Genomic DNA, 14,271 nt, shown 5'->3' on the forward strand with positions numbered 1-14,271 from the left:
TGTGTGGTGTGAGGTTCGCATGTTCTCCCCGTGTCGTGGGTTTTCTCCAGGTTCTCCAGTTTCCTCTTCCAGTCCAAAGACATGTTGGAATCCGGTGAGATGGAGACTTGAGGTTGTCGCTGGTGGGAATGGGAGTGATGGTGGTTTGTCTCTGGGATTTGCTCTTGCTCAATGTCAGCTGTCTTTGACTTCAGCTTCCCCTGCAAACACTCAAAATGATTATCAGTATAGATAAAGTTTTTTTTTTTTTTGATTCTTTAAATTTATTTGAATTTGAATTAAACAAAAGCAAAAAATATCTTGTATTTAGTGCAAACATCATATTAAATGGAAATATAATCTGTATTTAAAGTACATAAATTCACCGTTTTAGGCATGTTTAATTTGTAGTGTCATGTTGGAAAACAACTTTTATTTATCAAGTTATTTAAAAAATTGTTTTCAATGTGTAAACCTGAGATTTAACCTAACAACGACCCTGTTGCTATTTCCTGTTATCATGTTTTAAGAAACCTGTGTTTGCTTCAGTGACTTTCATTCACATAACCTGTTGAGCAGAATGAATGGAGACAACAGAGAGAGAGAGAGAGAGAGAGAGAGAGAGAGAGAGAGAGAGAGAGAGAGAGAGAGAGAGAGAGAGAGAGGGGGGGGTTTTGGGGCAAAATGTTCCAAACAAGATAGATAACGTTGCTAGGAGACCCCCTGAAATCAGCTATTTATCTCAGAATCAAGTAGCTCAGTACACTGTGTGTGTGTGTGTGTGTGTGTGTGTGTGTGTGTGTGTGTGTGTGGCTGCGTCTGTGTGTCCTTGCTCCGTCTCGTACTATAAAGCCATCAGCATCTCCCTTGCTCTTCTCCCCCCCTCTCTCTCTCTCGCTCTCTCTCTCTCTCTCTCTCTCTCTTAGTCAAGGCTGCTGTTGCCGAAACATAAATCCCAGTTAAGTCAGTTGTGCCTGGAGGATGGACAGCGGATGATACTTCAGATTTTTCATTAATACCAAGCTATCTGGCGAGCGTGCGTTTGTCAAGGCTACAGAGCAAATATCGCCTCCTACACATCACACGTCTTCTGTGAATCAAGTTCCTCCAGAACAAAAGACCTGGGTGGAAGCTTGAGACGGAGCGGAGACATGCTGGAACATCACCAGGGGCGGCGGAACAGAGGGAGGTGAGAGGAGAGGAAGCTGCCAGTGCCCTGGGTTGTTTTACTCTGGGGTGTTTGATGGTCAAGCTTGCAGGAGGCATATCCGTCCGCCTCTCAGCGTCCACTCCACAAATAACGAGCAGAGACGCAACGCGCCTCAGATGCTCTGAAGGCTGATGTGGTGCCAGCGAGGGGGGGAGTCGGGGGGGTTAGTTTTCATTCAGCCTGAAGAAAAAGAAGCAATTTCTCCTCCTCTTCTCCTGCACCGACCGTTCCTCTCTTTCTGCTTCTCCTGAGCTGAATCTGAATTGTCTCTGTGAGCGCGAAGGGAACGAAAGATGAAATGAACACTCCGCAACTTCAGGAACCTTTTTCCTCGTCCGCCCTTCCACCTCGGCTCTATCTCTCCTAAGTTTTCCCTTTTCACACGTAACTATTTATCCTCCACTCCTTCTTTTATTTCACTCACATCTTCACCTCTCTCCTCAGTCTTCTCTCTGTCCTCTCCTCCTCTGACCTGCACTTTTCTCTACATTTCTCCCTCATGTGTCTTTCTGTTTTGATTTGTTTCCACCAGTATCCACCACTCTCCTCTTCTTAGCCCGAGGGCAGACTCAGTGTGCACCTTCTGCACTCTCTCCCTCCCAGTTCCAAGCCCCTTTCCTCCACTCCTCTCGCACCCCACTCCTCCTCCCCAGCACTCATTCTCTCACACCATCCCTCGCATCCATCCTGTCAGAATGTTCTCCTCCGAGGAGCCGTGGAACTCCACCGAGCAGGTCTGGCTCAACGGCACGGAGAGGATGAACTTCTCTCTGGGAGGACACGGGAGCGACGAGGAGGAGGAGGACGGGGACCAGCACCCCTTCCTCACGGACGCCTGGCTGGTGCCCCTCTTGTTCTCCCTCATCATGCTGGTGGGACTGGTGGGCAACTCGCTGATCATCTATGTCATCTCCAAGCACAGGCAGATGAGGACGGCGACTAACTTCTACATCGGTGAGTGAGAGGAGAAGCACGTGTGTGTGTGTGTGTGTGTGTGTGTGAAAGTTTGTGTTTTGGTTGTTTGCAGAAGAAGCTCCGTGAGAGGACTGAGTTTCTTCTCAGTGGGAGAGGATACACAGCGGATCACGGACTCAGCTTCAAATACATCTTCTGTGCATCTAATGCTTCAGATCTTATGATGTGCGTCTCTTTCATCTGCCCCGTGAACCTCCATCGCATACCAATGGTGGGTTCAAAAGACTGTCGGGGGTGCACGAGGAGGCATTCTTGTTTAATCCAATTAGAAACCAGCCAGCATCGATGGCCATGTTCATTACAGGTTTTTTACTTTCCCCAAGAGAGGAGGAGACAGGGGTTGAGAAGAGTCCTGAATCCCAAAGCAGTTTCTAAGATGTTCACCTAAGAGCCTAATGAGGAAGCAGGTATAATAATGATCTGCTGGAGGTGTTGAGCAGGTGTTGCTGACATAATATGGGATTATTGGATTGCGCAGGAGGGATGTTTTTATCGTGCAAGTGCTCAGGGCTCGAAGCTTGTTTCATGTGTTTGTGCATATTCGATAATGTCTGGCTCTGCAAATAAAGCCAAGGGCATTAAAGATATTAAAGTCATCAATATTAAAGTTTTTAATAAGATTGCATCTTTGATACGTAACAGGAGAAATATTCAGGCTGGAAGTATGAGAGATGAAAGTTAGGCTTTCATCCAAATTGTGCAAATTTTGGCAGAATATCCAGAAAATCTGCAAATGCAAATGAATGTGCCTTTCCATGCACTGGTGTTTTAAAGCTGGTTTGTCACGGTGCTTATTCCATACACCATTAGAGAGTAGGAGTGAACGGCGAGAAGATGTAACTCAAAGAATTTCAGCCTCAAAACGCTGAAAAAGTGAAGAAAATGTTGTGAAAATTAAGTTTTTATGATTGTTTCTTTTGTAATTTTAGACACATCACCGGCTTCTCATCGCTCCACAGATCTGCTGTTTTCTTCTACTGCAAGTTTTTGTCTCTTGAGTCAAGTGGAAGCGTTTACTTTCTTAAAGACATAAAAGGTCTTCAATCCATACCATTAGTATTTGGTTAGAGGAATGCATTAATCGTCCACGTGTCGACAAGACGAGAGAAATCAAAGAAGGACATTAATCATGCACCCGTCGCACGTCCTCTCGGTGCCAAGAAAACGTGTGTGATTGATTTTTGCCGATCAAGTCAATTACAGCACATCTGACGGATCTGTGGCGCCACCTGTGAAGTGTGGAGAATTTAAAATGTGACCTGTTAATGGAGGTCAAGTCCAGAGAAAATGAGATGTCACCTGTCAAACTGTCACACGGACACTACATGTCTGTAAATGAGCTCGTCTGTTGATGTGTAAATTACTGATTGTATGGTTTGTATGATTTCGTGTTTCTGCATTCGCACAGCGTGGCGTGCATGTGACTAGGTTTCCATGTTTTATGATATTTCCAGGCTGCTGTATGGAAACTGTTTAATATGCAGCAGCATTAGATTAGCGCCTGCACCATCTGCACCCGTCCTTTCAACATAATGGCCCTGCTGCTGTGATGTGATTAGATCTGCAGGTAAAGCAAACAGGACATCGTGTGTCAGAATGACAGATCAGATGGAGGGGGGGGGGGGGGGACCAGATCTGACCGCACGTCACTCCGACCTCTGAGTGGTGCGCTACCCAAACATGAAATTGAGTTTTTTGTGCGTGTGCATTCGTATGAAGATACTGGGCAGCCACCGTGAATTTGAATTAAGTGTGTGTGCGTGTGAGTGTGTGTGTGTGTGTGTGTGAGAGTGTGAGAGTGTGTGTGTGTGTGTGTGTGTGTGTGTGTGTGTGTGTGTGTGTGTGTGTGTGTGTGTGTGTGCCTGTAGGTGTTCTGCTCGACCTGTTGTCAATCAGCTGCTTGATTTCCTTAAACCACCTACAGCAAGTAAACAATACCAACGCAAATGGTCACAATCCTGAAGTGGACACCAAATCATTGCTTCAGTCAAGGAGTTGGATGAAAAAGGAAACATCATCACCTGCAGGGAGACAACATTTACCGAAGAGAAATGCACCAAATTACATCCGATTGCACAGATCACACACAATATTCCTTGAGTTCTACGTTAACTTTTTATTTTAGGAGACTGTACATAATAAATCGATGGATTGATAGATGGATATATTGATAAAATGGAAAATAACAATTTGCTGCATTTTCCTGAAACCCTGTTTGACATATTTGATATTTTCTTGTGTCTCTATAATCGTCCAAAACCTTAGATATTCAGATTAATTTTCATTTCTAAATAAGTCACATTTGAGAACCTGGAACCAGATAATTATCAGCGTATTCGCTCAGAGTGATAACAAGGGAAAAAAAACTGTATATACACTTTCAGGCCGGTTTATCACAGCGGTGAATGAATGTGATTGTGGTTTGATGTTTCTTTGTCTCTTTTATCCCCAGGCATTTGGAAAGAATCGACGTGATAAGAACCCGACTCCCACTGTCTGTAAAACACTCTGCGGCAGACTGTGCTGCATGAATCACTCCTTACTGTGGTTGTTGTTTTGTGTTTGTGCAGCAAACCTGGCTGCCACCGACATCATCTTCCTGGTGTGCTGCGTGCCCTTCACTGCCACCCTCTACCCTCTCCCCGGATGGATCTTTGGCAACTTCATGTGCAAGTTTGTCGCCTTCCTACAGCAGGTAAACCCATCGCCCATGAAAAATGAGAGCAGAAAAACGGAATGAGCGCGCTGAACGATTTCATGTTCGAACGATAGAAATCGGTTGAAGAATGCAGGAGGAGTTAGCTACTGCGACTTTCTAGTTTAGGTCCATGTCCCCATCCGTTAACATGGAGGAAGTGGGGTTTAGCAACTATACTGAAGCCGGCCACCAGGGGGTGAGCAAGAAGAATCTGCTTTCGCTTTTGGGAAGCTTGCTATGTCTACAAAAGTATTGACGAGAGCATCCTCCCTCACACGTGAATTAATTTCATCCATCATGAAAATATTGATTTGTTCAGCTGGAATTAAAGATTATTGTCCCAAGGTCTAAAGTCAAACCACACGTTGGCTGATGATTGGCCAACACTGGCATCCGGCCCACATACAGTGTGGAATGATGGCACTTGGGCGGTCCGCTCCTGTTTGCCGGATCGAGGCCACAAGTTAGCCATTGCTGAACCCTGTGTCAACCAAAGATGCCAAAAGTTGCCTAAATATGTTTTGTGCATTTATCACATGGGCCACTTCAGCCTCACATCCATATAACACCATGCTCAGAGCACTGCACGTTTGCCAAAATAGGCCCAGGTGCTGTTTAAATGGGCTCACATCCATTGGTTCTGGGCCACAAGTAGAACAGAAGCACCCCATCGCTGCCTGAAGTGGCTCACATCTGTATTCTCCCTGTTCTCCATCTACGGTCCCTAATGTGGCCTTTCTGTTGTCTTGATGCCTCAGTTTGATGAGAGAGTGGTAACTCCTGTCTGCAAACACATCAATTTGTGCAGCTTTGAAAAACCTTCTCCGCTCTTGACGGGGGGGTTCTGCCCTCTGCCGCAGAAACAGAAAACACATCTCGACATCAAGCTCCTGCACTTTGTCATGGACGTTATTATTTCCACAAGTATTCTTTCTCTGGGCACAAATGCACCATCTGGCTCCATGTAGCTTATTTAGAAAGGTTATTTAAAACCTCCGTAAATGCCAAGCGCACTAATTACTATTATTAAAAAAACAACAAAGTCACTGAGGGTCTAGACGAAAAGGCAGAAAACCGCAGCTCTTGTTTAGATAATACGCAACCTGCCCGCTAAAAGCTAAACCGACGCAAAATGAGAAGCAACTTTCCTTCAAAGAAAACTGAGCTTGGATGAGATATGCTGTAAATGTAAGTAAGCTTTTGTTTGGAGATTGAGCTTTAAGTGTACCTCCCTCACGAGGAAGTCAGGAGGGAGGAGGAGGAGGAGGAGACGACGAGTCAGGCTCATGAACGAAGATGGAGGCAGAGCGATGAGACCGACGAGGCTAATTTGAGCATAAAAGATCGAACCCGTCAGTCAGTCTCAGGACGGGAGCGTTCGCAGGCAGGGAGAGAGGCTAAAAGCATTTTTAAATTGAAATCACAAAAACGCGATTCACTTCACTCATCGGAACATGGAGACTCAGAGACTCCCATTACTTTCTCTGCTGCTGCTCCGCGTTTTAAAATGTTTTAAATCATTTCTGTGAAGGGAAACCTTTTGGCCATTCATTAATGTGTGTACTTGAGAGAAGGATGATTAGGTTTATGTTATTGATTATCACGAGTCGGGGGGAACTGGCTGCTCTGTTTTCAAGGAAACATGGACCTGAGAATTTCCTCTTAATTTCTACAGTTCAATAAAAACCACTGGTGGGGAAACAACTGGTGTCGTGAACCGAGGCTTTGACAAGTTTGGTGATCGATACTAATGGAGCGACTGCTGCTTGAGGAGCTGCCGCTAACGCCTGTACCTTTCAGAAAATATAAATCGTTTTCCACTTACTTTCAAATACTTTAGCTCAACAGTGGAGGAAACATGCATAATGTTCTCCCACCAAGAGGTATTTGAAAACCTCTGAGAATGGTTTCACGGTTTGTAGGACGGAGTCCTCCATTGATTTTAACAGATGAGACGGGGACAGCTCAGGCTATTGACAGGAAAAGGTAAAAGGAACAAAACAGGACACAGGACGGAAAGAACAAACAGTGCAAATGTAAAAGTAAAAAAACCTATCCTTCTATGTTAAATGTCCTTACCAAAATAAAATGTGTCCTTCCTGATCCATAAAGCCTCCTTCCAACAAGTAGTTTTCAATGAAAACAATGAAAAGCCATGAGAACATAACCTTCTTGGCCATTAAGTTAATTACAACATGCAGTGTGCTAATGAATGATACATAACAATGTGGTACACTCCTGAGGGAAGACGTCTGGTACATAAACACTGTGCGGTGACGGGGGAAAGGTGGTGGACGGATGGAGAATGACAGGAGACTGGAGCAGATCAGACATGATTTATCCCTTCAACTTTCCTTCAACGAAAATTAATGGTTTTCGTGTGATCAATGGAAACTTCTACATCTATGAATCATTTCAGCTCCTTCGTTTTCCTACAGCCCAAAGCGTTAGCTCGGTCTCAGCGCTCTCGTTAATCCTGTTCCCTGCAGCGGCCACAGCCAGTGTTGATAAGACAAACTAAAACAAAGCTTTATAGTTTATTCACCCGACTTTATACCAGTAGTTTTTATTCGTCTCAAAGTGACAGAGAATTCGTATGACAGTTTGTGCAACTATTGTTCCCGGCAGCTGTTCAGATATCATCTCCAAAACAGAAGAAAATCAAATAATCATGTGAATATCAAGTTTTAAAATCTGCCATGAAAATGTGAGACTAGTTTAGGGATAATTTGGAGTTCGGTAAAACGATTAAAACGTTGCACAGCTCCTGAAATAAAATTAAAACATCAGTGCGAGACATGAGGGATGAAGTTCCTGGATTAGAAACTAGATTTGAAATGAGAGGAGAGATGAGAGGTTGTTTGGAAGCTTCGATTTATGAAGGTAGAGCTTAAAAAATGAAATGAATAACGTGAGATGCCTGTGGGGAGATTGAACCCATGGTGCGTTACAGGAAATGATGATGAGCGTGATATTCGTCAGCTGTAATGAGTTGTGATTCACAGGGATTAACTGCTGGGTGTTGATGGGGATGAACGTTATCAGGTTATTTGTGTCGAATGTTAACAGCAACAGACCAAGAATCCACCCCTGTGGAAAGATGATCAGATGGTGAGATGGTTTCACTGAGAACCATCTTCTCACACTCAGCCCACAAGCTGCTTTTCATTCATTTCTGGTAAAAGTTTATCGTTATTTTATATATTCTTTACGTAGCACATTTCACTTTACAGTGAACAAACAACAGGAGTTCAACAGCGGAACGTGAGCAGAGAAAATCTATCAATAAAATAGATATAGTTCAATAGGAAAGGATGGCACAGTGTAAATAATAAATTTAAACCTCAAACACGATGTAAATGACCATGCTTCCAGTCAAATATGAAAGTCGGGGCTTATGGACACTTGGATGACATCACAGGAGCAGAATGGAGGCATGTTATGCTTCTATTTTGTTGTTTTATTACGTCTGAGATGGATGCCCCCCCCCCAGGATATGACTGAATTTTGACTCTTTTTGTGAACTATCCCTTTAAGGCCCAAAGATAACAACACTCCAGGTATTTCTCGAAAATTGAGGGATCGCAGAATCCACTTTGACTCTGAACTGACCCCTCTGTATCCCTCCCATCATATCCTTTGAAACCCTGATGCGCTCCTCCGAACCTCTGGAGGCTAATGGATGCTGGCTTCACAGTCGCTGAGAGGAGGAAGAGGAGGAGGAGGAGGAGGAGGAGGAGAGCGAGAGAGAGGCGGATAAAGTACATAGACAAAAGAGGGACGCAATTAGATGCTATTTGGAAAAGAGCGCAGGGATACCTTCTGACCCCTCATTTCTCACCCTGCTGCAAACCTTTCAAAGCAATATGCCTCATCTTACCTATACATACAACACAGAGGAGCCCTTAGAGGTCCATGTGTTTGAAGCGGTTTGAAGTGAACAAACTGTTTTTCAGAGGAGGATGAAAAGAAGTGCGAGGCATGTCTGCTTCATCCCACGGAAAAGAAAAGAAAAGAAATACATGATAAGAAACATTCTCTCTAGGAAATATTTATGATAATATATTTTATTTTATTTTCAAATTATTTTGAATTTCAACCTCTAGGAAAATTAGCATTCCCTCCGATGTGGCAGCCTTTAATTGAATCAAGCCCTATTGAAACCCATTAGAATTGTATTGAGTGATTTATTCACATCTTAATTAAAAACCATTATCACACACGCAGCTTCCTCCATTTCCTCCTTCGACGTTTCTCTTCCCGCTGCACGCTCGTCACTTTAATGGCCCCAGAGTTCATTAGCAAAAGCCTCACACCAGTTGGGAGAGAGGCTGAAATGATGCAGGCTGAACGAGGACAAACAATACTCTTCTTCTTTGTTTTGTGATAAGGGAATGAATAATTATAAGGGACACCATTAGAGCAGAGTTTTAGAAGTTCTTAAAAGTTTGTGATGGATTTTTTGAGAATGCAATTTGCACCCGGATGTTCTAATCAGGACATTCAGCATTCAATGATAGATAAAAACCCTTTTCCATATTTTTGTTGCACATGTTTTTTTTAGTAGAGGCAATTTCTTAGGGTGTTTTTGAAGTCTGATTTGGCAGCAGCTGACAGACTTGCAACAACAGTAAACCATGAAGGTTGTCAGATGCATGATCTCCCTCTGTCTGCGTGGGTATTCTCCGGGTTCTCCATCCTCCAGGCCAAAGACATGCAGATCGGGGTTAGGGTCAACTGGAGACTCAAAACTTACCATAAGTGTGAATACTTGTTTCTCACTGTGTGATAACCTCGCCATTTTCACAATGTCAGCTGAGATTGGCTTGCTCGCAGCCCTCTAAAGGATAAACGCTACAGATAATGAATGGATGGTTCGTCGTAGTGGGAAAAAAGTGACGATCGAACGTTCTATGTGTCGTTGAGTCCTTTGATCAAAGATGTTGAAAAGAGTAATCTCCACAAGACACTGTCTCCTCAGGAAAGCTCTCCACTCCATTCAAAGACTCGTTTGGTCACAGCAACTATAAGTGACTCTGTAATCGCCTGATCTCAACAGAAAAAGAATGTGCTCTGATTGTGTAGCGTAACTTCTTCCATGGATAAATCCATTAGCTCACAGGAAAATGATGTGCTCTGTCAGCTGTAAAAAATGAGTTGGTAACAAATAACAGAAGCATAAAGATAACACATTTATTAATATGTAATACAGACAAACCATGTCATTTTTATGTGTTGTCTCAAGTCTGAATAAAAATGTCATATCTAATTATATAATATCAAATGTCCTTAGAAATCCACTATAATTTTGTGATTCGACAATATTTCATGATGTTGGTCAGGGGATTGTTGTGCAATAGTAGTAGTAGATTTGACGTTGGCTAATTATTAATAATCATGAGAAATGATTATTAAAGTAGAAATTATTTGTTAAAAATAATTAAAAATTATAAAGCTAGTAATTAAGAATAGGAAAATAATTAATTAGAAATGATACGGTTATCAATTAATAATGGTTAAATAATTAATGAAAACAATAAAATTATCAATTAAGAATGAAACAATCTGTAATTAATGCTTATCGTAGCGGGGCACCACCCTGGTTACAGGGACAAACGAGTCAAACTATAGTTATCAGTCTCAAGTGATAAAAGTTAAATTAATAATCTCAATAGTTAATATTAATGATTATATAATAAACAATGAAGGGTTTTAAGTTCGAGCACAGGCTATAGTAATCCAGCTGTATTCACATACACATGTACAAATAATCACAGAAATACAAATACTTTAATTACAAAAGTATTTATTAAAAAGGGGAAATAAAGTTAATGTTATTTCAATGATTCTTCATTTAACAAAACCAATATTTCAAAGATGGCAACAGCAGCAGGAAGCACTTATCACAATGGTCACACAGGTAATACTGGGTATCTACTGGTGTGTGTGTGCGTGGTCGTGTGTGTCTGCCTGTCTGTGTCTCTATGTTGGTGTGTGTGTCTAAAGAGAAAGGGGAGTGGCTATGGCGTAATGACGAGATCACGTGGTGACGAAGTCTGGCCAGGATCAAGATGTTACGTTCACGTACTTTCAAGATGGAGGTTTAAGAATGAAGCCACGTTGCGAAAAGCAAAATGGCTGCCGGTCACTGAACTTAACAAAGGGGGAGCTTTAGACAAAGAGAGTTCTTATCTCCTGGTTCTGGCGCCGAATGGCGTCGAGATGTATCAAGGCTCCTTAAATCTAGAATTTTCTATGCCACATGAAATATGTAAGTGTAGGTCGGGACGTGTGTAAAAACAGGTTTAGGAGAAAAGAGAGAGAGAGGGAGAGATAGAGAGATCAGGAAAGCTCTCAAAACATCGTCAGAGACAAACTTCCGGCGAAGCGGGCAGTCCAGTTACGTGAGATGTATCTTTTAACAGATGTAAATCTCCGCACAATATCTCTGACGGTAACACTTTAAAAAGGGAAGTGCCGGCTTATTACGCGCGCTTCTCAGAACATAGTAAACAAAGGAACCGGATGTGACGTCTCCAGTTCGCCACGCGTTACACGGCTAAAAACAGATCAGCGATCTACAAACAAACACTCAAATAAACATGACACGCTAAGTATTTAAACTAGTCTCTGCCCAGACAATAAAGCCTCTTACTGTGACCTTCGCGGTGTTGCTTGCGCGTATCGCGCGGATTTTCGGGAAGTCCAGTGAATCTCGTGTTGTGTTCCTCGGGGTACATGCGGTCAGCGAATCCTCGGAATTAGGTGAGTGAAGTCCTGGCCTCTTAAGCGGGGCTCCGCTGGGTCTCGTGGTTGCAACGGAGGTCAGCGCTGGGCCGAATAGAGCGAACTTCTCTTGCTCTTGGAACGGAATTCGGCCTCGTCTCTTCTGCAGGGATGATCAGCTGTGGCGCTGTTGTGGGGATCGTGAAAAATAAAGTCTGTGATCTCGGCCGGCGAGTGGACTTCCTTTGGCGATCTCCTTCAAGTTAAAATAACAAAAAGTCCTATCAAAATAAAACGTCGACTGAATTAAAGAAATAAAAGAAAATGGAATTAAAACAAACGTCTGTAATTGCTCCCTAAAATTACCTCTGGATCAACTAACTGGAAAGGTCAGCTCTATCTTCAGGGAATCGGGAATGGCCCGCGATTATTGATGAGCAGCCCCTCTTATTAACCTGTGGAGGCCCAGCCTCCTTGAGGTGTGGTTCTGAGATGATGCTGGCTTTAAGCCAATTGAGTGTCAGAGGTCAGATCAGAGTGGGAACGGCCAGGAGCAGAGCAGGGGTTTCTGGGGAAACCCCAGGGATGAAGTTACTACCAGAGGAGATGCTATCTCCATGCTTGATCTTAGCTGGAAACTTTAGAGCTGGTTTCATCTTGGCTCACAGGCCTTACTTTTACGACTCATTGTGTGGGTCCCACCACATGGCCAGTTCAGCAGGGACTCTTGCCCAACAGGATGGAAGAGAAAATATATCGGTCAGATGTCAATCAACTGTCAATTTGATAAATATGACAACTACCGGGCCATAGTTACTCTGAGATGTTATAACATTTCTTCCTTTTACAGTGTGTAGATGTTCTGAGACTGTGACTAAATGTAGATAAATAAAGACACGCTGGCACATGATTCATCACTTTTGAGAATCAATTAAAACACAAAATACATTATATATATAATATGTGTATATTTCCTGGTGTTTCTTAGGTGACGGTCCAGGCCACTTGTATCACCCTGACTGCCATGAGTGGAGACCGCTGCTACATCACCATCTACCCCCTGAAATCCCTCCGGCACCGCACCCCGAGAGTAGCCATGATCGTCAGCGTCTGCATTTGGATCGGTCAGTCCTGCTCGACCGATAGATACTAAATTAATATACGTGCATTAATATACGTACATCCTCCTTCGACTAACGTGGTCCACGTCCTGTCCTAGGCTCCTTCATCCTGTCCACCCCCATTCTGATGTACCAGCGCATAGAGGAGGGTTACTGGTACGGTCCCAGACAGTACTGCATGGAGAGATTTCCCTCCAAAACCCACGAGAGGGCTTTCATCCTCTACCAGTTCATTGCCGCCTACCTGCTGCCCGTCCTCACCATCTCCTTCTGCTACACCCTGATGGTGAAGAGGGTGGGTCAGCCCACGGTGGAGCCGGTGGACAACAACTACCAGGTAAAGGATTGTTTTGTGTCTAATTGCCGGAGTTGAGGATACGGCTGAGCAGTGCTGATTGTGAGCTAATTAAAAGCTTTTCTTTGTCGGCTGGTACCTGTCCGTCTTCTTTTTCTGCTTTTGATGTCGACTGTCTGTGAACATAAAGGCAAAGCACCTCTCTGCAGCTATAGTCCATTGTTTCGTTTAAACAATAAAATTAGTTCTTGCTGCCCCATTTGGCCAAAAAAGAGTTGAAGCAGATCAAAACAGTTTTTTGTGTAAAAGCGTTCCTTCCTTCTGCTCCTCAGGTAAACCTCCTGTCTGAGAGAACGTTAAGCATCAGGAGCAAAGTGTCCAGGATGGTGGTTGTGATTGTCTTCCTCTTCGCCATCTGCTGGGGACCCATCCAGATCTTCGTCCTGTTCCAGTCGTTCAATCCAAACTACCGACCAAACTACGTCACGTACAAGATCAAGACGTGGGCCAACTGCATGTCGTACGCCAACTCCTCCGTCAACCCCATCGTTTATGGATTCATGGGAGCCAGCTTCCAGAAGTCCTTCAGGAAAACCTTCCCCTTCCTGTTCAAGCACAAAGTCAGAGATAGCAGCATGGCGTCAAGGACCGGCAACGCCGAGATCAAGTTCGTCGCGGCAGAGGAAGGCAACAATAACAACGCAGTGAATTGAAAACGACAATTAAAAATAGGATGAATGAGATTACAGCTTTTGTCCAGAGCCGTCGCTGCAGAAAGACAAAGACAGAGATGATGAACATCAGCCTCCAGACCATTGTGTTGATGTTCTCATGGAGAATCAACTGATTTCAAAAGGATTATGACTGAGGCGTCTGGCAGACACATTTTATTTATGTTCATGAATACGAACCGATGTGGAGAAACACAGACTCATAATACGCTTTGGCACAATATGTCAGCGCCTCCTCTGCCAAGGCCGGGCGGCGTTGGCACGACGTGTCATCCAACGAGCTGCCAAACACCTCCGGCACGTAACCGGGGACAGACGTTCATGTCTGTGGAAGAGAAAAGAAAGGTGGGTTGGAAACTCGGAGAAAAGATTCCCAGTTCCTCTGAAATGGAAGCATGTCTGCAGCTTGTCAAGACCTACAGAGAGTTTATGAACAATGAATGTACATTTTGAATTAATTATTAATATTCTAGAATAGATGCCCATGGACATGCTATTTTTATAAATGTATGTGGTTGCTTCTGTCATATAATAAT

General features: G+C 43.6%; 1 protein-coding gene across 1 annotated transcript; it reads left to right on the forward strand.

The window, feature by feature from the left end:
- The first annotated feature begins 1,875 nt into the window (after window positions 1-1,875).
- kiss1ra (KISS1 receptor a) lies at window positions 1,876-13,717 on the forward strand. Its single transcript, XM_053438013.1, has 5 exons — window positions 1,876-2,143; window positions 4,735-4,859; window positions 12,577-12,712; window positions 12,808-13,046; window positions 13,337-13,717. The coding sequence occupies exons 1-5, from the start codon at window positions 1,885-1,887 to the stop codon at window positions 13,715-13,717; spliced, it is 1,140 nt and encodes a 379-aa protein (XP_053293988.1). The 5' UTR covers window positions 1,876-1,884.
- The last annotated feature ends 554 nt before the right edge of the window (window positions 13,718-14,271 follow it).

This window comes from Pleuronectes platessa, chromosome 13 (assembly GCF_947347685.1).
Source record: "Pleuronectes platessa chromosome 13, fPlePla1.1, whole genome shotgun sequence".
Classification (NCBI taxonomy): Eukaryota; Metazoa; Chordata; class Actinopteri; order Pleuronectiformes; family Pleuronectidae; genus Pleuronectes; species Pleuronectes platessa.